Genomic DNA, 19,068 nt, shown 5'->3' on the forward strand with positions numbered 1-19,068 from the left:
GCCTCTGCGCAGCATCCGCATCACGCACCACTCGCTCCTTTGTGCTTCTCTACCACACCCTCCATCCATGCTGCCCCGCCGTGCACTGCTGCGCGCCGCCGCGCCGGCCGTGCGCCGGCAAGTGCTGCTGCCACGCACCCTGCGGCCTGCGCTGGCGCTGCCGCACCGCAGCCCGCTCGCCGACAGCGCTATCTTGCGCTGCGTTGCAGCAGCTCGCGGCGTCGCGACCGCCTCGGCAGCAGGTGAGCAGCTTGGTCCATCCACTGCAGTATCAGCACTGACACCTTCGCAGCGGAGGCGGCGGCATCGGGCGACGACACACACGCGCCCGTCGACGCCCAGGCCTGCCCGCTGACGCCGCCCGAGGGCACGCTGGCGCCGCACGAGAAGCTCGGCTTTGTGAGGCCCCCTGCCGCAGCACAGCGCACCTTTGCACTGCCGCTGACCGTGCTGCACAGCTCTACTTCGACACCATGTACCCCATTGAGCTCGGCTGGTGGGACATGCGCCGCCTCGTCGGCCGCTTCGAGAGCGCGCCGCTGCTGGCGCGTCTTCGCGCCGCGCTGCCGGCAGGCGTCGAGGTCGGGCACGGCTTCGAGACAGTCGGCGTCGAGCCAAGGTGAGGAGAGGAGTGCACAGCTTCCGCGGCACACCGCTTACCCATCGCAGGTCGAAGGACGGCGGCGCATTCGCCAGCTTCCGCTACACGCTCGCGGAGGGCGAGAGCGAGAGCGACGTGCTGGGCGCCATCGAGCGGCGCCTGAAGCGCCAGATCAAGTCGGTGTACGCGCCTGGCATGCTGCTCGTCGCCTCGTGGGGGCGCCGCCCGTCGGTGCACGTCGTGCGCGGCACGCCGTGGCGCGAGGATCTGGCGCGCTTCCCGGCGCGCCAGGTGCGCATTGCGTTCGAGGGCGGCGATGGAAAGGCGCCCGATGAGCAGACGCTGTGGGAGATTCTGCGCCCGTACGGCCGAGTGAGTAGCAAAAGTTTGGGCCTTGCGTGGCGAGGAGCGCTACTTGAGATGCGTCAGTGGGAAGAGCATGAGCAGAGAGTAGGAGCGGTGCTCAGACGGGCATGCGTGGGGAGGGGCATGAGAGGGGAGGGGGGTCGCTCTGCAGCGCTTGCGCAGTCACCGACAGTGCTGATGCGGCTGCTCGCCCCGCAGATCCTCAGTCTCGCCATCGACAAGAAGGAGAACACCGCCGTCGTGGGCTTCGCACGCATGCGCGGCGCCACGAGTGCGCGCAACTGCGCCCACGGCGTGACGCTGCCGGGCGGCGCCAAGCTCATCATCAACTATCTGCGTGCGTGTCCGAGGAGTGCGGTCTGTCTGCATGCGCTGACGTTCGCTCAGCGACGCTGCGGAGCCACAAGATCTGGGACTGGCTCACGAGCCACCCGCGCATCGTGTTGCCGATCCTGGCCTTTGCGTGAGTGACTGCGCCTGCACTGGCGTGGATGACTGCTAACGCCATTCACAGGCTGGGCACGATCACATACGCCGTGTTTGACCCGATCCGCGCATTCTTCGTCGAGAGCAAGCTCAAGGGCTCGTTCAACTTTGAGCGTGCGTTGGATGGCCAAAGGCTCTAGACTGCCGCAGCTGACGCGACTGACTTCTCCTGCAGAGTACAAGCTGTACACGTGGCTCAAGTCCAACACCGTCGACCTCTTCCGCTCGGAGAAGGCGGCGCCGCGCAAGGACGACTGGTGGCAGCGCGGCCAGGCCGTCGACGAGATTCGAGGCTGGCTGCGCGAGACGCCATGTGGGTAGTGCCGCGGCAGTGCAGCAGCACTCTCTAACCCTTCACCGCAGCGACGTTCATCACCATCTCCGGCCCGCGCGGTAGCGGCAAGCACCAGCTGCTCACCGGCGCGCTCACCAGCGAGATCAACCACCTCCGCATTGTGCGTGGTGTGGACGCGTGTGCTGGGCACGACTGACCTCCTCTGCAGGACTGCGCGAACATCGCCCACAACGGCAAGACGGACTCGGCACTTGTCTCGGCGCTCGCCACGGAGATCGGATACTACCCCGTCTTTGTGCGTCGTGCCAGTGCCAGCCATCCTCTCCTCCGCTCACGCATCTTCTCAGAGCTGGATCTCGTCGCTCAACAACCTCATCGACCTCGGCGCCCAGGGTCTCATCGGCACCAAGGCCGGCTTTTCGACGCCCGTCGACGCGCAGCTGCGCCAGATGCTCGCCACCGCCACGACGGCGCTCGTCAGCGTCAAGGAGGCCACGGCGAAGCGCAAGGAGGCCGTGCGCCGCAAGCAGAACGCCAAGGGTGCGGCCAAGAGCGAGACGCCGGCGCCAACGGTCGTGCAGCTTGAGCGCGCCGCAAAGGCCAGCAACGGCGACGAGCTTGGCGATACGTCGTGCGTGCAGCACTCCGAGGCGGGCGACGGCGAGTACGACGCGCCGGTGGTGAGTGTGGCTGAGGATGCCGGCGGAGCTGCCTCGCCTGACGTCCATCCCAGCTCGTATTCGACAACTTCCACCACAAGGGCCTCAAGTCGGACCTCCTCTGGACCGTGCTCGCCGAGTGGGCCGCCGAGCTCACGCAGAACCACATCGCACATGTTGTCTTCGTGACCGACAATCCCGTGGCGCAGAGCAAGACGCTTTCGCACGCGCTGCCCAACGTGCCGTTCGAGAGCATCGCGCTCGCCGATGCCGACCAGCAGCGCGCGCGCGGCTACGTCGCGTCCAAGCTGCGCGAGCTGGGGCGGATCGCGCCGGCCGTGCCGACGGAGAAGGCAGACGACTCGAGCGAGCTGGCCGCAGCGCTGGACGCAGACACAGCGCGCAACGTCGACGTGCTCGGGGTGCGTGCCGCGTGTGGACGTGTGTGACTTTCGCTGACACACTCTGCAGGGCCGTCTGACGGACCTCGAGCAGCTGACGGAGAAGCTGGCGCTGGGCCAGACGGTCGAGAACGCCGTCGAGGACGTGAGTCGCAAGGCAGGGCACTGACGCTCTGTGCTGACCTTCGCCGCAGATCGTCTCGCGCACCGTCGTCGAGCTCCGCAAGAACGCCTTTGGCGACGACATGGACGATGCCAAGGCGCTGCCGTGGTCGCGCGAGCAGGCGTGGACGATCGTCGAGCAGCTGGCAAAGAACTCGGAGGTGAGGGCTGCCGCACCTGGCCTTCAGATCGCGGCTGACAACACCCGCAGCTCGCCTACTTCAGCGTGCTGCACGACCAGTTCAAGTCGGACGAGGCGTCGCTCAAGGTGCGGCATCGCGGGTGCACCCTTGCCTGCACCCTCGCTGACCCTTCTGCAGGCACTCGTGGCGGCAGAGATCATCTCTGTGCGGCACAACACGAGCGGCCGGCCGTCGACGATCCGCGCCGGGCGTCCCGTGCTGCAGGAAGCCATGCGGCGGCTCGTCGACGACGGCGTCTTCTCGCGCACGCAGCGGCTGCTCAGCGCCAGCGCCGCCATCACCAGCGCCGAGACGGCGATCCGCACCATCGAGGCCGAGGTGCACCAGCTCGCCGAGCTGCACGCCCTCTCGGGCGGCGTGGCGCGCAGCAGCGACGGCGTGCGTGGCCGTGCCGACTTCCTGCTCAAGAAGATGGCCGTGCACCAGGGCAAGGTGCGTGCGGGCATGTCTGGTGCGGTGCTGCACACGCTGATGCTCCACAGGTCGCGACGCTCGACGAGCTCGTCGCGCAGCTCAAGAAGGAGCTCGCCAGTGTGGACGCCAGCGGCGCGGCCCCCGCCTGAGAAGGACACAGCGGCCTGCTGTGGCCCGCACGATACCCCGTCTGCTCCTTATGATGGCATGGATTGCTTGCGAAATGCATCACATCACCACTCGCTGCGGCGTAGCAGTCTAGGCGGACTTGCCGCGGATGAACTGGGCGACGGCTGCAGGACGAGGTCAGCTGAGGCACTACACACATGCCACGCCGCGACTCACTCTCGCCGAACTCCTTGCCCTGCACCTTGGCGACCTTGAGGTCCTTCTCGGTGGGCTGGCGCGAGCCGTCTGGAGGACAGAGGGTCAGCTGCTGCATGTGTGCGCCTCTGTGCTGCCTGCTCACCACCGCCGGTGATCGTGGCGGCGCCGTAGGCCGAGGCGCCGACGATCTCGTCGAGCGTCGACAGCTCGGGCTGCGTGAAGCCGAGCGGCACAAAGATGATGCCGTGGTGCGCGAGGAAGGGGATGGTCGTGAGCGCCGTCGCTGCGGCAGCGTGTCAGCACCGGACGTGCACGCGGCGACCCTCTGCTGCTCACTCTCGGCGCCGCCGTGCTGGCTGCCCGTCGACGTGACGAAGCCGGCCATCTTGTTCTTGAGCGCGCCGCGCGCCCAGAGGCCGCCGGTCTGGTCGAAGAAGGCGGACACGGACGCCGGCTGGCGGCCGTAGCGCGTGCCGGCGCAGACGATGAAGCCGTCGAACTCGGCGAGCGTGTCGGGGTCGATCACGGGCAGGTCGGCCGTGAGGGACTGGAGCATGGTGAGCAGCGGCGGCAGAGACGGGCCAGTGTTATGTGCGGCGCACCTTGTTGGCGTGCATCTTGCCAAGCACCTCCTCGCTGAGGATGTCGCGGACCTGCAGGAGCCCTGTCAGCGGTGCGCCAGCGTGCACGTGTTGCGCGCACGCACCTGGAAGGTCTTGGACTCGACGCCGGCCTCCTTGAGACCGGCCTCGACGGCCTTGCTCATGGCGACCTGGTGGCCGTAGAGCGAGTAGACGAGGAGAGCGACCTGCGCGCGCGAGGGTGAGCACTGGCGGCGGCAGCACCGGTGTGCACACAACACACACCTTGGCCATCTTGACGGGAGCGGCGGGGGCGGCGGCGGGGGCGGTGCTGATGCTGGAGGAGGAGGACTTCTTGGAGGAGAGCGAGAGGCGCTGCAGCAGCTTGGACATGGAGGAGAAGAAGCAAGGGATGTGGGGCTTGCAGCGGGCCAAGCAGCGGCGCGCCTTCTTATGGGCGCCGGCGCAGCACGCGGAACACACGGCGGCGCTGCCCGCCGTCGAGGTGCGGCGGGCAGGCGGACAGCACCGCCAATCTCGGCTCGCAACGGCGGCAGACAGCCACGTCCAGCCGTGCAGATGCAGCGGCAGCGCGGCAGCACGCAAGCCGACCGCGGCTGCGGAAGCGGGCGCACGGATGGCTGCCGCTGCGGCCGTGCGCCTGCCTCTGCCGCTGCACGCTGTGTGCCTGCCGCGTGCTGCAAGATGCGCGCTGGCAGCAGCCACGATCCTCGGCCGTAAGCACATGCAGCACGCACGCCGCGCTCGGCCGCGCATATCTCCGCGGCACGGCAGCAGCCCCTCGGCGGCGGGCGTGCCTCACTGTGAGCTCTAGGTGGCCTCGGAGGGGCTGCTAGGGGTCAATCATGGCGTAGGCGGCTGGGATTCAGGGGCAGGGTCCGTGCAGGAACATCGCTCGAGATGTGCGCCTTGCGATGCCGCACGACAAGAGGCCGCCCGCCCGCGGAAGTTGACGGTGAGAGAAGAAACGCAAGGCGAGCCGCCCTTCCACTGATCCTTCATAGCGGCGCTTCCTTTGCCTTATCTCACGCCGAGAGCCAGCCCAGTAGGAGCAGACGTAGCCAGGTCTGATTTTGAGCGCAAACGCCGCCACGCAACATGCCTATGTGTGAAGCGCGAGACCGAGAGGAGGTCCAGGAAGGTCGACGACGCTGCACGCGGACGCGCCGGCCTATTCGCTGATCTCTGCGGCAGTAGCCGCCCTGCCGCGCTGCGCCTGAGCATCATCATCCGCCAGTAAAATAGGGGGCTGTGGCTTGCGAAAGTGCCTCTTTGTGCGAGAGTGCTGCGGAAATAGAGGCGACGCTCTCGCTGATGGCCGGCGGGCGCAGGCGGTGCGAGTCGGACCGCGGCGGGCGGCAGCGCGCTCCCGTCACTTCATCAGGCGCAGGCCGCCGGCGGGCGCACGCCGCAGCAAGCTGCAGCGCTGGCTCCGACTTGATTGCCCTGCCGCAGCCAGATCCAGGTGCACTTTCGCTTGAGGGGTCAGCGATGGATGTTGCTGGATGCCTCGCAGAGAGGGGTGCTCAGCAAGACGCTGCCGCGCAAGATGTCTGAGAGGGCCTCTGCCGCTGGCAACGGCGTGGTACGCTTCATTTTGCCGCTCGGGCACAGGCAGATGCAGGCGCTGTGCTGGCGCCGCTTCTGGCGCCGAGCGCGAGGCGGCAGCATCGATCGCGCGAATGGAGGGGCCTTGCGCGGCGCGGCGGCGGTGCGCGTGGAGGAGGTCGCGCGCCGCGGCACACCGGCCAGCTGCCGCAGCGCCGCTGGCCCGCCGTTGCGCCGCGGCCGGCGGCGGGTCCGAGGCGCCGGCGCGTGCCTGACGCATGATGTGCGTCATAGCTGCTCCTGCGGCGGTGCAGCCTTTTTGCCCAGCACCAGCACCAGCCGCTCCTCCGCCGCTCGAGCCGCCCGCCGCTGCGAGCGAAGATCACGCTCGCTGCTGCTGGTTGCCGTTGCGCCGCCGTGCGCCGCATCTTGCGCGGCATGGCCCAGAATCAGGCGAGGTGGCCGAGCGCCGCTCCACCGCCCAGCCGGCGGCCGCGGCAGGAGGCAGCGCACCGCATGCCGTCCCACACGAGCCGTGTCGCTGCGTCACTCGACTCGCTGCACCGATGCTCGCAGGCGGCCGGCCCGGACGCCAAGGCAGCTTGCAGGCCCGGCCGCTGCTTCCGCGGGGCGCCGCTCTGACAGCGGCAGCGGAGCGTGGAGCACCGCAGGCGGGCACCGAGCGAACAGGAAGCTCGGGCGGGGTGCGTCTTAAGAGGCGAGGCGGGCAGCATGGCCGCGGGGGCGCCCTCTCTCCTCTCCCATCCTCGTCCAGCCCGCAAGCGCTGCCGCCTCAAGAGCAGCCCAGCGAGCAGCCCACTGCCGCGCCGAGCTCGTCCACCAGCCCACCTCTCCTCTGACACCTCGGCCCGCCATGCCGATCCACGTCGGCGGCACGCCCATCGGCGCGCGTACCATCTTCGTCGCCCTGCTCGCCAGCATGGGCGGCTTCCTCTTCGGCTACGACAGCGGACAGATCTCGGGCATCCAGGAGATGCCGCGCTTCATCGAGGCCTTCTCCACCGAGCCCGGCCCGCGCGTGAGTTGCGCGTGTGATGCGCCGCAGAGCGTGGCCTGACATTGCACAGTTCAACTCCTGGCTGCTCGGCCTCATCGTCTCGTCGCTCAGCATCGGCACGTTCATCGGCGTGCTGCTCGGCGCGCCGCTGGCCGACCGGCTGGGCCGCCGCGCGGCCATGAGCATCGAGACGCTCGTGTTCAGCCTCGGCGTCGTCATCCAGGTCACCGCCTTCGAGGCGTGGTGGCAGGTGGCCATCGGCCGCGGCGTCTCGGGCCTCGGCGTCGGCGCGCTGTCGGCCGTGGTGCCCGTGTACATGGGCGAGACGGTGCCGAGCCAGCTGCGCGGCAGCTGCGTGGCGTGCTACCAGCTGGTGCGTGCCGGACAGAGTGCAGTGCGGCCGCGCTGGCGCTGACACGCCCCGCAGTTCATCACCCTCGGCATCCTCGTGTCCAACCTGATCAACCTCGGCACGCGCGAGATCAGCAGCAGCGCCAGCTGGCGCCTGCCGATCGTCATCGGCATCCCCTTCGCCGCGATCCTGGGCCTGGGCATCTGGCTGTGCCCCGAGAGCCCGCGCTGGCTCGTGTCGCGCGGGCGCAACGACCAGGCCTACGCCGGCCTGTCCGTCATGCGCGGCCTCACCAAGGGCACCGCTGACGCCTGGGTCGAGGCCGACTACGCCGCCATCATTACGGCGCACGAGAAGGACAGCAAGATGCGCCCCGCCGGCTGGCTCGACTGCTTCCGCGTCGAGAACAAGACGCTGCACCGCACGCTGCTCGGCATCATGGTGCAGGCGCTCCAGCAGCTGTGAGTGGAGTGTGAGGCCAGTGCTGCGACACATGCTGACGCCATCCATGCAGCACCGGCGCCAACTGTGAGCGGCGCAAGGCCACGCACTGCAGAGCGCACACTGACTTCCTGCCGCAGTCTTCTTCTACTTTGGCCCCACGATCTTCCAGGGCGTCGGCGTGGCGGACCCCTTCGTCGTGGCCGTGATCCTCGGCGCCATCAACGTGTTCTGCACGTTCCTCGGCCTCTACGCGCTCGAGCGCTTCGGCCGCCGCATCCCGCTCATCGTTGGCGCCGCCGGCATGGCCGTCTGGCTCATTGTCTTTGCCACGGCCGGCACCGTCGGCGACCCGAGCTCGCGTCCGATCGGCACGCTCCTTATCGTGAGTTGAGCGAGATGAGCGGCACTGCGGCAAAGCTAACTCTTTGCACAGGTCGCGGCGTCTTTCTTCATCCTGTTCTACGCCTCCACGTGGGCCCCTGGGTGCGTTGCTTGGGACCGTGCCATCCTGCGCAACGCTGACTCCTTCCTCAGCGCCTGGCTCTTCATCGGCGAATCGTTCAGCGGCCGCACGCGTGCCAAGCAGGCCGCACTCGGTGCAGCTTCTAACTGGGCATGGAACGTGAGCAGCGCAGAAGAGCTGAGCCAGGGCACGGCTGACGATGCGCGTGCAGTTCATGATCTCCTTCTTCACGACGCCCATCGTCTCGTCGATCGACCTCGCGTACGGCTACGTCTTTGCCGGCTGCATGGTCTTCGCCACCGTCTTCGGTGAGCAGTGCTGCTAGCATCCTTCCTCTGCCAGTACTGACCTCTTTCAGCGTACTTCTTCGTGTACGAGACCAAGGATCTGCAGATCGAGCAGGTCGACGAGATGTACAACGACCCGGCGGCCAAGCCGTGGAACTCGCGCAAGTGGGTGCCGGCCGGCTACACGGCGCGCAACCAGCTCAAGGAGGAGAAGAGCGACGTGCTGGCCGTCGAGGACCCGCAGCACGGCGAGTGGCGCTCCCAGCCCGACCCCGTCACGGGCGAGGAGCGCGACACGGTGCGCAAGCACAAGGAGACGCCGCAGCGCACCCAGGATGCCTGATCGCACTATGCTATGCTCTCTCTCTGTGCCCCTTCTTGCTAATTCCCGGCGCTGCCGCTCGCTGCCTCCATCTGCTGCTGTCCTCTACCACCTGCACTGCAATTGAGGTCTCACGGTACAGCCTGCGCCGTGCGCGAGTCCCGAGTGCCGAGCGCGGCTGCTATTCGGCAGAGTGGCCCTCTGCGCTGCGCACCCCTGATGCGTCTGTGATGGCTAAGCGTGCTCGGCAGGAGATGAAGTTTGCAAGCAGCGCAGTCGGCCGTGCACCTCTGTGATGGCCGCCTCGCCGGCCGAGGTGCCAGAGCCGGTCGGGAGCTGCGAGAGCCGGGTGCGGGGGTGCGGCGCGAGAGCAAAAATCGGCAGGCGGCGCCTCGGCCTCGGGCGCGGATGACGCCTCCGCGCGGCCGCCGCGCCGGTGCCGGCTCCGGCGGCGGTGCGGGGAACTCAGCCGCCTGGCGCTGTGTCAGGTCCCGCCGGCGTGGAACGTGCCTGGCCGTCACCGCCTTTCCTCCTCACCACCACAGCAACACCATGGGCGCCGAAGCACGCAGCTCCATCGCGGACCAGCCAACGCAGCTCAGTGCGCTCATCGTCGGCGGCGGCGTCAGCGGCATTGCGGCGGCGTGCCGTCTGCAGATGGACCTCGGCGTGCACGACTTTCTAATCTTTGAGCGCAGCTCGGGCCTCGGCGGCACGTGGTACAACAACCGCTACCCGGGTGAGGCGCGGTGGGTCGGCCACGGTGGGACCGAGAGCTGACATGTGCTGCTGCCAGGCGTCGGCTGCGATGTGCCGACGCGCCTCTACTCGCTCTCCTTTGCGCAGCGTCCCAACTGGAAGGTGCGCCCGGATCTGACATTACCTGTCTGTGCCTTGCTTATCTCCTGGCGCAGCACTTCTTTAGCCTCGGGCCCGACATCCGCGACTACCTGCAGGACGTCGCGCGCCAGTTCAACCTTCCCGGACGCACGCGCCTCAACACGCAGGTGCTGAGCGCCACCTGGATCCCTGCCCGCACACACTGGTTCGTCAAGTCGCGCGACGAGGCGGGCGTCGAGCGCGAGCACACGGCACGCATCCTCGTGTGCGGCACGGGCGCCCTGTCCATCCCGCGCGAGCCCGACACGCCCGGCTGGCAGAGCTTCAAGGGCCCGCTCTTCCACAGCGCCGAGTGGCGCTCAGACGTCGACTGCACGGGCAAGGACGTCGTCGTGATCGGCAACGGCTGCAGTGCCACACAGATCATCCCCGTGCTCGCGCCGCACACCAAGAGTCTCACGCAGATCGTGCGTCTGGCGCCCGGCGATGGCTTCGCCTGTGCTGACGCTCTCATGCAGGTGCGCACGCGGCACTGGATCGTGCCGCAGCTCAAGAGCCCATTCGACAACGCCGCCTGGCGATGGATGGAGAGGAACATCCCCGGCGTTGTGGCATTCGAGCGCGGGCTGCTGGTCGGTGAGTAGTCATGCCTGCCGCAGGTGTGCGCCGCTCACGTCTTGCAGTTCTGCTCGAGTCCATGTTCGTGCAGGCGCTCAAGGCCGAGGGCGGCCCGGCGCGCGCCCGCTTTGCCAAGCTGTGCCACAAGTACATCAAGGAGTGTGCGCCACCGGAGTACCACGACCTGCTGCTGCCCAACGAGGCCGAGATCCCGGTTGCCTGCAAGCGGCGCGTCTTTGACGCCGGCTATATCCCGGCGCTGGGGCGCAGCAACGTCGAGCTGTGCGGCGTGAGTAGCATGCCTCGCATGCCTCTCTCTGCCAGGAATCACCTCTCACGTGTCTCTGCAGGACCAAGCAAAGGAGATCACCGAGGACGGCGTGATCCTCGAGAGCGGGCGCAAGCTCAAGGCCGATGTCATCATCACTGCCAACGGCTTCAAGACGGATGGCGCGATGCTCATGGACATCACCAACGGCGAGGGCGTCACGCTTGCAGAGCACTGGAAGCGCTCCGCTGGCGTGCCCGAGGCGTACCGCGGCACGCTGGTCAACACTTTCCCCAAGTGCGTCTGATGCAGTGGCTCCTTCGTCTGATGCTGACCCTGCCGCGCAGCATGTTCCTGCTCTTCGGCCCGAACACCGTCACAGGCCACTTCAGTGGTGCGTCGGCCGCCCAGCCTGCGCCTGCACTGCGCTGACACGCTGCACAGCGATCTGGACCATCGAGCGCTCCGTCGAGCTCATGACGTCGCTGCTGCGGCCCGTCTTCCTGCGGCCATCGAAGAGCGCCGAGGCCAAGTGCTGCAATGGCCCGCTACAGCGCAGTGCTGGACGTGCAGTGCAGGTGCGCAAGGACGCCGAGGAGGTCGAGCAGGTCTTCATCCAGGAGTCGATGAAGGGTGCGTGCTTTTTGCCACGATGTGACGAGCTTCTCGCTGATTGCATCGACTAGACCTCGTCTTCTCTGCCGGCTGCGGCGCCTGGTGAGTTGATTCCGCCTGCCTCTGCCCTGCATGTCTGAGCCCTTCCCCTGCTCAGGTATGCGGACCCGGCCACGGGCAAGGTGACAGCCATCTCACCGAGCCTGCAAACGACGTACCTCGTGCGCACACGCTTTCCGGTCTTCAGCGACGTGCGCTACACGGGCCTCTCGAAGCTGCAGGCGTGGTTCAGCTGGCGCCTCTCGCAGCGCATCGGCAGCTTCCTGCGCCTCGGCGCCGTACCAGACCTGCGCTCCGACGCTGCGGCACGGCGGGGCTTCCTGCTGCGCCTGCTGCGGCGCCTCACCTGGCCGGCGCACCTGCTCGCCGACGCGGCGTTTGGCAAGATGCTGCGCGCCAGCAGCTACGCCATCGACCACATCCTCACGTGGCGCTACCCGCCCACGTACGTGCAGGCGCAGAAGCTGCGCGCCGCAGGCAAGTATCGCGAGGTGGGCACGGCATGAGGCGCAGATGTAGAGAGCAGCGACGGCTTGCAATCATGAGATCGCTCCCACCAAGAAGGATGAGGATCGCTCTCATCACCCCTTGGCGCCGTGCGACTCGCATGGGAAACTTCTCTCGCGCTTGGTCGCAGACGTTCCTGTGCAGGCACCCTGCGCCGCCCGCGTGCTGCTGCGCCAGAAGAGGCAGGAGACAAGGCCGCCTCGCACATCTCGTCACATGGGAGGCTCCGCCTGGCAGGCCAGCATCTACCACGGGCGCTCCGTAGCGCCGCTGCGCAGGACGGAGGCTGCGGATCTGGCAGCGGACACCTGTCCTGTCCCACGAGTCGGCTGCCGCTCTGAGGCCGCTGCAGCCTCCTCCTCCGCTCCGTCGTGTCCGCTCCGCCCCGCTGCACGCTGCGCTGCCGCTGCGCGCCGTCCATTCCTCGCGGCCGCGGCGTGCATGGCCGTGCAGCGCCGCCGCTGCCGCTGCCGAGCGCCGCACCTGCGCCGACGACGCAGCGGCCACTGCTGCTGGTCTACTTGTTCGCTGCACCCCGGCAACCGCATGGCTGCTGTCCAGCCGATGCCAACGGTCGTCGCTGCTCCCTTGTCCTCTTTGTCGCCTTGTCCAGCGCCGCGCACGATCGTCGCGAGCGCGCCCGCGCGCGCCCGCGCGCGGTCCGAGCGGTGCGCGCGCGTCGCGCCTGCCAAGCGCCTTGTCCTCCTGAGCCGCGTGCTTGGCCCATGGCAAGGCAGCGCTGATGAAGCATCACCACGCTCAGCCATGTGCATGCACCATCATTCAACGCCTCCCTCGTGGTGCGCTCGCCCGTCCATCTGGGCCCCCGCGGCCGGAGCTGCGGTGCTCGGGGCTGGGCGCAGATGAGAAATTCCTACGAGGCACGCCCGGCGCGCCGCTCATCTTGCGGCGCGCGCGGGCGGAGGCTGGGCGGACAAGGCGCCGCCGCGAACAACAGCCGCGCGCCGCACACTGCCCGCCTGCCTGCCCCCTGAGCCGCCGCGCACGCGCCGCGGGCACGGCGGCACGCGGGCGGGAGAGCACGCCGGCGCGCAGGAACGAGCGCAGTGTGCCGCGCGGCCTTCTGCCGAGGCGTTCTTCGTCGGGCAAGCGCGGTGCGGCGCCGGCACTGCGCCAGTGTCGGGCGCACGCGCGTGCCCCTAGCGCCGGACGCTGCTGCACTGCTCTGCTGGGTGCTGCTGCCGCGCCGCCGCGCATGCCGCGTGGCTGCTGGAGACTCTACGAGCAGGCGCGCGGTGTGTTGCGCTGCCCACGGGTGCAACGCGGCGGCGGCTGAGGTGCCGCCGCGCCGCTGCCTCCGCTGCCACGCCGCCGCGCCGCTGCGCTCCCGACACACACCTCCCACGCCCGCCGCTCCCTCGCCTCGCCCTCCGCCAGACGCCTGCCCGCGCGCTGCCGCTCCTCGTGCTCGCCCGCGTGCCTGCCTCGCCGTCGCCGTTGCGCGCGTCTTGCTGACTGTCTCGCCTCTCTCCTTCCATCTCCATCCCTCCCTCCCTCTCGCTCTCCCAACTCCCACGCACTCCCTTGCTCCCTTCGCTCGCTCCCACACGCGCCTCGCTGCCGCACCCACAACACGCTCCTTTCTGCCGCGCCTCTGCCGCTGCCGCTTGCTTGCTGCTCCTCCTCGCGTCCGCCTGCTGCTGCCGTAGCAGTCCCGCGCCGCACGTCTCCACCATGAAGACATCACTCGCCCTCGCCGCCCTCGCCGCGGCCGTGCTGGGCCTCGCCGCTGCGCCGGCCGCCGCGCTCGAGGAGCAGAGCGCCGGCCACGGCCACATGCGCCGGCACCACGCCAAGATCCAGAACATCCAGAAGCGCTACCAGGGCCACGCGTGAGTGCGGGCGCATCGCGAGAGGTGGTGGATGTACGGCGGCGAGTGGGACGGTCTCGGGGGTGCGGCGCAGATCGTCAGAATGCAGACGTGCGGTCCGGCGAGTGACGGGACTCGCGTCGCTTCGCTGCACCTTGCTGCACCACTCCCATCTGTTGGACGCTTGGTGGCCTCCTTGCTGACACCGCTTCCTGCAGCACGTTCTACAACACGCAGACTGGCAACGCTGGGTGAGTCCAAGCAGCGCAGCGCACGGCGTTGCCCGCACTCACACCTTCCTCCAGCTCGTGCGGCCGCATGCTGCACAACAGCGAGTACGTCGTCGCCGTCGCCGGTGGCATCATGAACTCGGGCCTCTGCGGCAAGACCGTCACCATCTCCGCCAACGGCAAGACGGCGCAGGCGACCATTGAGGACACGTGCCCGCCCGGCGGCGGCAACTGCGGCGGTGCTGACCTCGACCTGAGCCCGTCGCTCTTCGCCTTCTTCGCGCCCGTCTCCGTCGGCAAGATGCCCATCTCGTGGTCCATCGGCGGCGGCGGCGGTGGCAACAGCGGCGGTGGCGGCGGCGGCAACAACAACGATGATGACGACGACGACGACAACGGCGCGGCCGCCGCTGCCGCTGCTGCTGCGGCCAAGAAGGCCGCTGCCCGCGCATCTGCCGCCGCCGCATCTGCCCTCGCCGAGGCGTCTGCGTCGCGCAGCTCGGCGTCCGAGGCCCGCGCCAGCTCGCTCTCCGAGGCCAGCGAGAGCCGCGCGAGCCGCTCGTCGGTCGCGTCCGAATCGCGCGCCAGCTCGCTCTCCGAGGCTCGCGAGAGCCGCTCGAGCGTGGCCAGCGTCGCGTCGGCGTCGAGCGCCTCCGTCGCCGCCGCCGAGGCCAGCGCGGCCGCCGAGGCTGAGCGCCCCAAGGTCATCGAAAACTACGTGGCCGTGTTCGAGGGCATGAACAACATGGTCGCCGCCGCGCAGAGCTAAGCGTCGTCTCCACTCTTGCCTCCTTACGCCCGCCACGACCTGCTTCACCACTCGTCGACGCTGTGCGCCGACCATCTCGTCCCTCGCCTGCCGCGCTGCGGCGCCGCAGGCTGTCCCGCTTCTTATTGCCCTCGTCGCTGCCACCTCGTCTTACGGACAAGCCGTTCCCTTGCCCTCGTGCCCGTCCCTGTGTCCCGCTCATACCTGTGCGCGCTCGATGCCTGCCACACGCTTCTCCCTACGACGATGCTTCCATTCACCTACACGTCCTTCGCCCTCCTACCCTACTACAGCCCGCCTCTCCTCTCTCCACCTTACTCAGACTCACCGCCGGCGCCGTCGCCGAGTGCGGCCGTGCGCCACGAGGAGCGTGTAATGTCGATGGATGTGCCGTCTGCTGTGCATGTGGCTGTGTCGTTGAGAGTACGGCCGTCCGTGGCATAGAGGCCACAGGCGCAGATTGTAGGAGGTGCCGCGTCCTGAGCTTTCGCCGCTGCGCCAGGCGCGCACAGGCCCATGCCACGCCGAAGTTGAGGCAGCGCTGCACAGCGACGTCGGAGTGCCTGCTCGACGGCCGCGTGAAGGCGTCTCTCGTCCGGCGTCGACGAGCAGGAGGTCCAGGAGGAGCGGACATGGCACGTGAGACAGCTGCTGTGGCTTGCGGCGCGGCGCGCCCGCACGGACGCCGCGCGCGTCTGAGAGGGGTTCTCTGCTTGGCGGCCCTGGTGCCTGCGCTTCGCTCTCCACCTCATCCTCACCTCGCCCGCTCGTCTCTACTGCATCGCTGCTTCGCGCCGGTGAGGCTTGTGCTCTTGTCTTCTAGATCCGCCAGCCCGGCCTCGCTGCGCGCGCCTTCCTCCTCGTCTCTCTTGCCTGCGCCGCTGCTGCTCCACTTGCGCCGCTCTGCGCAGCCCTCTGCCGCACTCGCCGCTCGCTGCCGCTGCCTCGCCTGCTGTCACTCGTTCCTGCCGCTGCACTTGAGGCTCTCGCACGGCGCCGCGCCTACGCCCCCTGCGCGGCGCCATGGACAAGCTCAAGGTGGCCCGCGTGCGTGCCGGCCAGTGGTCCCGCCGGCGCTGCCTGCTGCTGACCCGCGCTCGCTACTCAGGTCGACGGCGTGCTGCTGCAGCAGGGCACGCAGCCGAGCCGCCGCGGCACACTGCACCTCACGCAGCACCACCTCATCTTCTCGTCTGAGCATTCTGCCGGAGCGGCCGACGAGCTCTGGGTGCGTCTGCGCGCCGTGTCGCTGCACGCGAGAGCCGCTCTGACAGCCATCGCAGCTGGCCTACTCGCTCCTCTGGCTGGTGACCCGAGTGCCGTCGCTGCTGCCCCTGAACGCTACGTCGCGGCGAGAAGCACGCATTCATCCGCTTGTCGTGCGCCTGCGAGACTTTCGCTCCTTCGCCCTTGGCTTTGAGAGCGAGGCGCAGGCGACGGATGTGTGGGAGAGCGTGCGCGCATGTGCCGTCGTCGGTGAGTGCGCCAGTGGCACGCTGAAGCTACGGGTGTCTGACACTACGCTGGGCAACAGCCGAAGCACAGGCGCTCTATGCCTTCTACCACACGCCTGCCGCACCCTCGCCCGTGCAGGGCTGGCAGCTCTACGATGCCAAGCGCGAGTTCGCGCGGCAGGGCGTGGGCAGCCGCACGCGAGCGTGGCGCATGTGCGACATCAACGCCGGCTACGGAGTGAGTCGGCTGCGGACTCAGCTGCGGCACAGCTCGGCTCAGCAGCGGCTGACTCGTGTGCTTGCAGTTCTGCGCGACGTACCCGGCGTCGATGTGCGTGCCCTCGCGCATCTCGGACGCCACGCTGCGGTATGCGTCCAAGTACCGCTCCAAGGAGCGCATCCCGGCGCTGAGCTACCTGCACTGGGCCAACCTCGGCACCATCACGCGCTCGTCACAGCCCATGGTTGGCCTGAACAACCGCAGTCTGCAGGACGAGAAGCTCATCGAGGCTGTGTTCACGAGCCACCACTTTGCCGACCCGCACAGCGCAGCAGCGCATGCTGCCTCGGCAGCCAGCGCGCAGGCTAGCGGCTCCGGCGGCGCAGCAAACGTCGCACTGATCTATGGCGCACAGGCGACGAACCTGATCATCGATGCGCGCCCGACGACCAACGCCATGGCGAACCGGGCCAAGGGCGCAGGCACGGAGAACATGGAGCACTACAAGGGCTGCAAAAAGGCCTATCTGGGCGTCGAGAACATCCACGTCATGCGCGACTCGCTCAACCGTCTCGCCGACGTGCTGCGGGCGTCCGAGCCGCCAGTGACCTTCGGCGCCGGATCTGCCGGCGAGTTGGAGGTCGCTGGGAGCGCAGCAGATACGGACGGTGCCGGATCGAGCTCTGACGCTGCCGGTCCGCACAGCACTGCAATGGCTGCTACCCTCTCCTCGAGCTCTAGAACATCGCAGCGCAGCGCTATCGCGCCGCTCGACTACGCCGGGCTGAAGCGCTCTGGCTGGCTAAAGCACATCTCTGCGCTGCTCGAAGGCACCCTGATCATCGCGCGCAACGTGCACATCAACTCGTCGCACGTGCTCATCCACTGCTCCGACGGCTGGGACCGCACCTCGCAGCTCTCGGCACTGGCGCAGATCTGCCTGGACCCGTACTACCGCACGCTCGACGGCCTTGCCGTGCTCGTCGAGAAGGACTGGTGCAGCTTCGGACATCGCTTCTGGGACCGCTGCGGCCACGCCAGCAGCCAGAAGTACTTTGCCACGGCCTCGGGCCACGGCGAGGAGTCCGAAGACGAGGACGGCAGCGCCGACGGCCAGGACACGGAGCGCAGCGGCTTCGAGGTGCAGAGCCAGGCTGCGGCAAATGCCTTCTGGGGCTTCACCAAGAGCATCGCCAACAACTTCCAGGGCAGTGGGCACAGCGGCAGTGGTGCCGCAGGCGCACATCTCAAGGAGACGTCGCCGGTCTTTCTGCAGTTTCTCGACTGCGTCTGGCAGCTGCAGCGGCAGTTTCCGGGGCGCTTCGAGTACAATGCGACGCTGCTCGTCGAGCTGCACACGCAGCTGCATGAGTGCCGCTTTGGCACGTTCCTCAGCAACTGCGAGCGCGAGGCGCGCATCGCCACAGAGACGGCGCCGGCGCCGGCCAACCGCACGGTGAGCGTCTGGGATGCGCTGCTGGCGCCCGAGCAGCGCAAGCGATTCATCGACCCGAGCTTCGACGCCTCGCTCGACGACCCGAAGCGCGACGGCGCCGACATGGGCGTGCTGCTGCCCGTCTCGCGCGACGTGCGATACTTTGCGCAGATCTTCGGCCGGCAGGACGAGGAGATGAATGCGGGCATCGTGGCGGAGATCGAGGAGCGCAAGCGCGCACTGCAAGCCGCCGAAGATGCGCGTGCCGCAGCCGCGGCAGCGGCACTGCAAGCTGCGGGCCCGTCAGAGGCATCGCGCTCGGCCCTCGGTGCCGTCGTCGAGGGCGGAAGCGGTGATCCAGGGCGCGATCTTGGCGCTGCGGCAGGAGCTGTGGGACGAGTCGAGGCGCCGCTGGCGTACAAGCCCAGAGCTGCCCGTCCGCGACCTGCGCAAGCCGCAGCAGCGCCGGCTGTCCCGACACTAGCGCCGCAGAGAGGAGCGTCGCCCGTGCCTCCTGCCGGCGCTGCTGCGCCGAGTGCGGCAGAGGCAGCGCAGCGCATGAAGGGCCTACTCGTTAGCGGCTGGGGCCGTCTGCAGGCCGCCTATGGCGAGGCCGCGCCATCCGAGGATCCCGCAGCCCACCGCGCGCCAGCAGACCCGCTCTCGCAAGACGACAGCGCCGCTGCGTGGGCCGACGTCGCGCCGCGCAAGAGCACTCGTGCTGAGCCGAGCCCCGGCCCTCTGGCAGCGCCGTTGCCGCCAGCGCGCACACAGCCCGAGTCGCGGCCGCCGGCAGCCAACGCCAGCGAGAGCAACCCCTGGGCGGCGCGGCCAGCGGCGCCTGCACTCGACCCGCTCGCGGCCCGCACGCAGCCACCTGCGCCGACTGCGGCGGCGCCCACTGCGCGGACACAACCCGACGAAGCGGCGGCGGCGCGAAGTGCATCGTACGACCCGCTCGGCGTCGGGCTGTGAGGCTCTGCAGCAAGTTCGCTAGTCGCGCCCACACCGGAGGCCATCTGTACACCAGCCACGCATCACTCGGCTCTCACACATGTCCGAAGGTCAATCGTCGCGGCGACGCTAATGCTCAGATTAAGGCAGGTCCAAGGTGAAGAGTGTGTGCCCTAGAGAGATGGGAGACGAGAGTGGGATGGATGGGTCCAGAGACAGCGCGGCGGATGAGGCGGGAAGCGAGGCAAGACCTGGTGTATAGAGTCGTGGCGGAGTTGCGTCGTGACCGGGATGCCCTTGGAACGAGAAAACAGAC

At 68.5% G+C, this 19,068-nt stretch overlaps 6 protein-coding genes across 6 annotated transcripts; 5 read left to right on the top strand and 1 right to left on the bottom strand.

The window, feature by feature from the left end:
- The first annotated feature begins 14 nt into the window (after nt 1-14).
- Nucleotides 15-3,785, top strand: FA09DRAFT_357818 (hypothetical protein). The gene is made up of 17 exons (XM_025744877.1): nt 15-242; nt 293-399; nt 459-619; nt 670-973; nt 1,166-1,304; nt 1,355-1,430; nt 1,482-1,567; nt 1,629-1,766; nt 1,817-1,908; nt 1,957-2,043; nt 2,096-2,428; nt 2,482-2,829; nt 2,879-2,953; nt 3,003-3,131; nt 3,182-3,238; nt 3,291-3,605; nt 3,656-3,785. The coding sequence occupies exons 1-17, from the start codon at nt 68-70 to the stop codon at nt 3,734-3,736; spliced, it is 2,703 nt and encodes a 900-aa protein (XP_025601501.1). The 5' UTR covers nt 15-67; the 3' UTR covers nt 3,737-3,785.
- Nucleotides 3,786-3,845: 60 nt separating this feature from the next.
- On the bottom strand, nt 3,846-4,888 carry FA09DRAFT_333042 (putative 1,4-benzoquinone reductase; the record flags this gene model as incomplete). The annotated part of the gene is made up of 7 exons (XM_025743669.1): nt 3,846-3,880; nt 3,933-4,001; nt 4,057-4,197; nt 4,251-4,461; nt 4,517-4,567; nt 4,621-4,722; nt 4,781-4,888. The coding sequence occupies 7 exons, from the start codon at nt 4,886-4,888 to the stop codon at nt 3,846-3,848; spliced, it is 717 nt and encodes a 238-aa protein (XP_025601502.1).
- Nucleotides 4,889-6,938: 2,050 nt separating this feature from the next.
- FA09DRAFT_292849 (putative HXT5-hexose transporter) lies at nt 6,939-8,971 on the top strand (the record flags this gene model as incomplete). The annotated part of the gene is made up of 9 exons (XM_025740027.1): nt 6,939-7,107; nt 7,133-7,455; nt 7,510-7,895; nt 7,949-7,962; nt 8,016-8,260; nt 8,312-8,361; nt 8,413-8,500; nt 8,553-8,649; nt 8,700-8,971. 9 exons carry the CDS (start codon nt 6,939-6,941, stop codon nt 8,969-8,971), a joined length of 1,644 nt encoding a protein of 547 aa, XP_025601503.1.
- Nucleotides 8,972-9,437: 466 nt separating this feature from the next.
- On the top strand, nt 9,438-11,906 carry FA09DRAFT_327180 (FAD/NAD(P)-binding domain-containing protein). The gene is made up of 10 exons (XM_025741299.1): nt 9,438-9,689; nt 9,747-9,811; nt 9,865-10,257; nt 10,309-10,426; nt 10,474-10,697; nt 10,759-10,973; nt 11,024-11,070; nt 11,121-11,309; nt 11,363-11,393; nt 11,449-11,906. The coding sequence occupies exons 1-10, from the start codon at nt 9,503-9,505 to the stop codon at nt 11,855-11,857; spliced, it is 1,878 nt and encodes a 625-aa protein (XP_025601504.1). The 5' UTR covers nt 9,438-9,502; the 3' UTR covers nt 11,858-11,906.
- Nucleotides 11,907-13,217: 1,311 nt separating this feature from the next.
- FA09DRAFT_327182 (hypothetical protein) lies at nt 13,218-15,084 on the top strand. Its single transcript, XM_025741300.1, has 3 exons — nt 13,218-13,711; nt 13,909-13,941; nt 13,996-15,084. The coding sequence occupies exons 1-3, from the start codon at nt 13,554-13,556 to the stop codon at nt 14,687-14,689; spliced, it is 885 nt and encodes a 294-aa protein (XP_025601505.1). The 5' UTR covers nt 13,218-13,553; the 3' UTR covers nt 14,690-15,084.
- Nucleotides 15,085-15,435: 351 nt separating this feature from the next.
- FA09DRAFT_327183 (phosphatases II) lies at nt 15,436-19,056 on the top strand. Its single transcript, XM_025741301.1, has 5 exons — nt 15,436-15,736; nt 15,798-15,917; nt 15,973-16,165; nt 16,224-16,381; nt 16,449-19,056. The coding sequence occupies exons 1-5, from the start codon at nt 15,713-15,715 to the stop codon at nt 18,771-18,773; spliced, it is 2,820 nt and encodes a 939-aa protein (XP_025601506.1). The 5' UTR covers nt 15,436-15,712; the 3' UTR covers nt 18,774-19,056.
- Nucleotides 19,057-19,068: the final 12 nt, after the last annotated feature.

The sequence above is a fragment of the Tilletiopsis washingtonensis genome (assembly GCF_003144115.1).
Source record: "Tilletiopsis washingtonensis strain MCA 4186 unplaced genomic scaffold FA09scaffold_1, whole genome shotgun sequence".
Taxonomy (NCBI): domain Eukaryota; kingdom Fungi; phylum Basidiomycota; class Exobasidiomycetes; order Entylomatales; genus Tilletiopsis; species Tilletiopsis washingtonensis.

Excerpts from the sequence above, each read along its gene's own strand:
- FA09DRAFT_357818 (XM_025744877.1), top strand. The coding sequence starts at position 68 with ATGCTGCCCCGCCGTGCACTGCTGCGCGCCGCCGCGCCGGCCGTGCGC. Across the intron at positions 243-292 it reads CGCGACCGCCTCGGCAGCAG|CGGAGGCGGCGGCATCGGGC; the intron begins GTGAGCAGCTTG and ends ACACCTTCGCAG. Across the intron at positions 1,431-1,481 it reads TTGCCGATCCTGGCCTTTGC|GCTGGGCACGATCACATACG; the intron begins GTGAGTGACTGC and ends CGCCATTCACAG.
- FA09DRAFT_327182 (XM_025741300.1), top strand. The coding sequence starts at position 13,554 with ATGAAGACATCACTCGCCCTCGCCGCCCTCGCCGCGGCCGTGCTGGGC. Across the intron at positions 13,712-13,908 it reads AAGCGCTACCAGGGCCACGC|CACGTTCTACAACACGCAGA; the intron begins GTGAGTGCGGGC and ends CGCTTCCTGCAG. Across the intron at positions 13,942-13,995 it reads ACGCAGACTGGCAACGCTGG|CTCGTGCGGCCGCATGCTGC; the intron begins GTGAGTCCAAGC and ends ACCTTCCTCCAG.
- FA09DRAFT_327183 (XM_025741301.1), top strand. The coding sequence starts at position 15,713 with ATGGACAAGCTCAAGGTGGCCCGC. Across the intron at positions 15,918-15,972 it reads GAGCGGCCGACGAGCTCTGG|CTGGCCTACTCGCTCCTCTG; the intron begins GTGCGTCTGCGC and ends CAGCCATCGCAG. Across the intron at positions 16,382-16,448 it reads ACATCAACGCCGGCTACGGA|TTCTGCGCGACGTACCCGGC; the intron begins GTGAGTCGGCTG and ends GTGTGCTTGCAG.
- FA09DRAFT_327180 (XM_025741299.1), top strand. The coding sequence starts at position 9,503 with ATGGGCGCCGAAGCACGCAGCTCCATCGCGGACCAGCCAACGCAGCTC. Across the intron at positions 11,310-11,362 it reads CATCCAGGAGTCGATGAAGG|ACCTCGTCTTCTCTGCCGGC; the intron begins GTGCGTGCTTTT and ends TGCATCGACTAG. Across the intron at positions 11,394-11,448 it reads TCTGCCGGCTGCGGCGCCTG|GTATGCGGACCCGGCCACGG; the intron begins GTGAGTTGATTC and ends TCCCCTGCTCAG.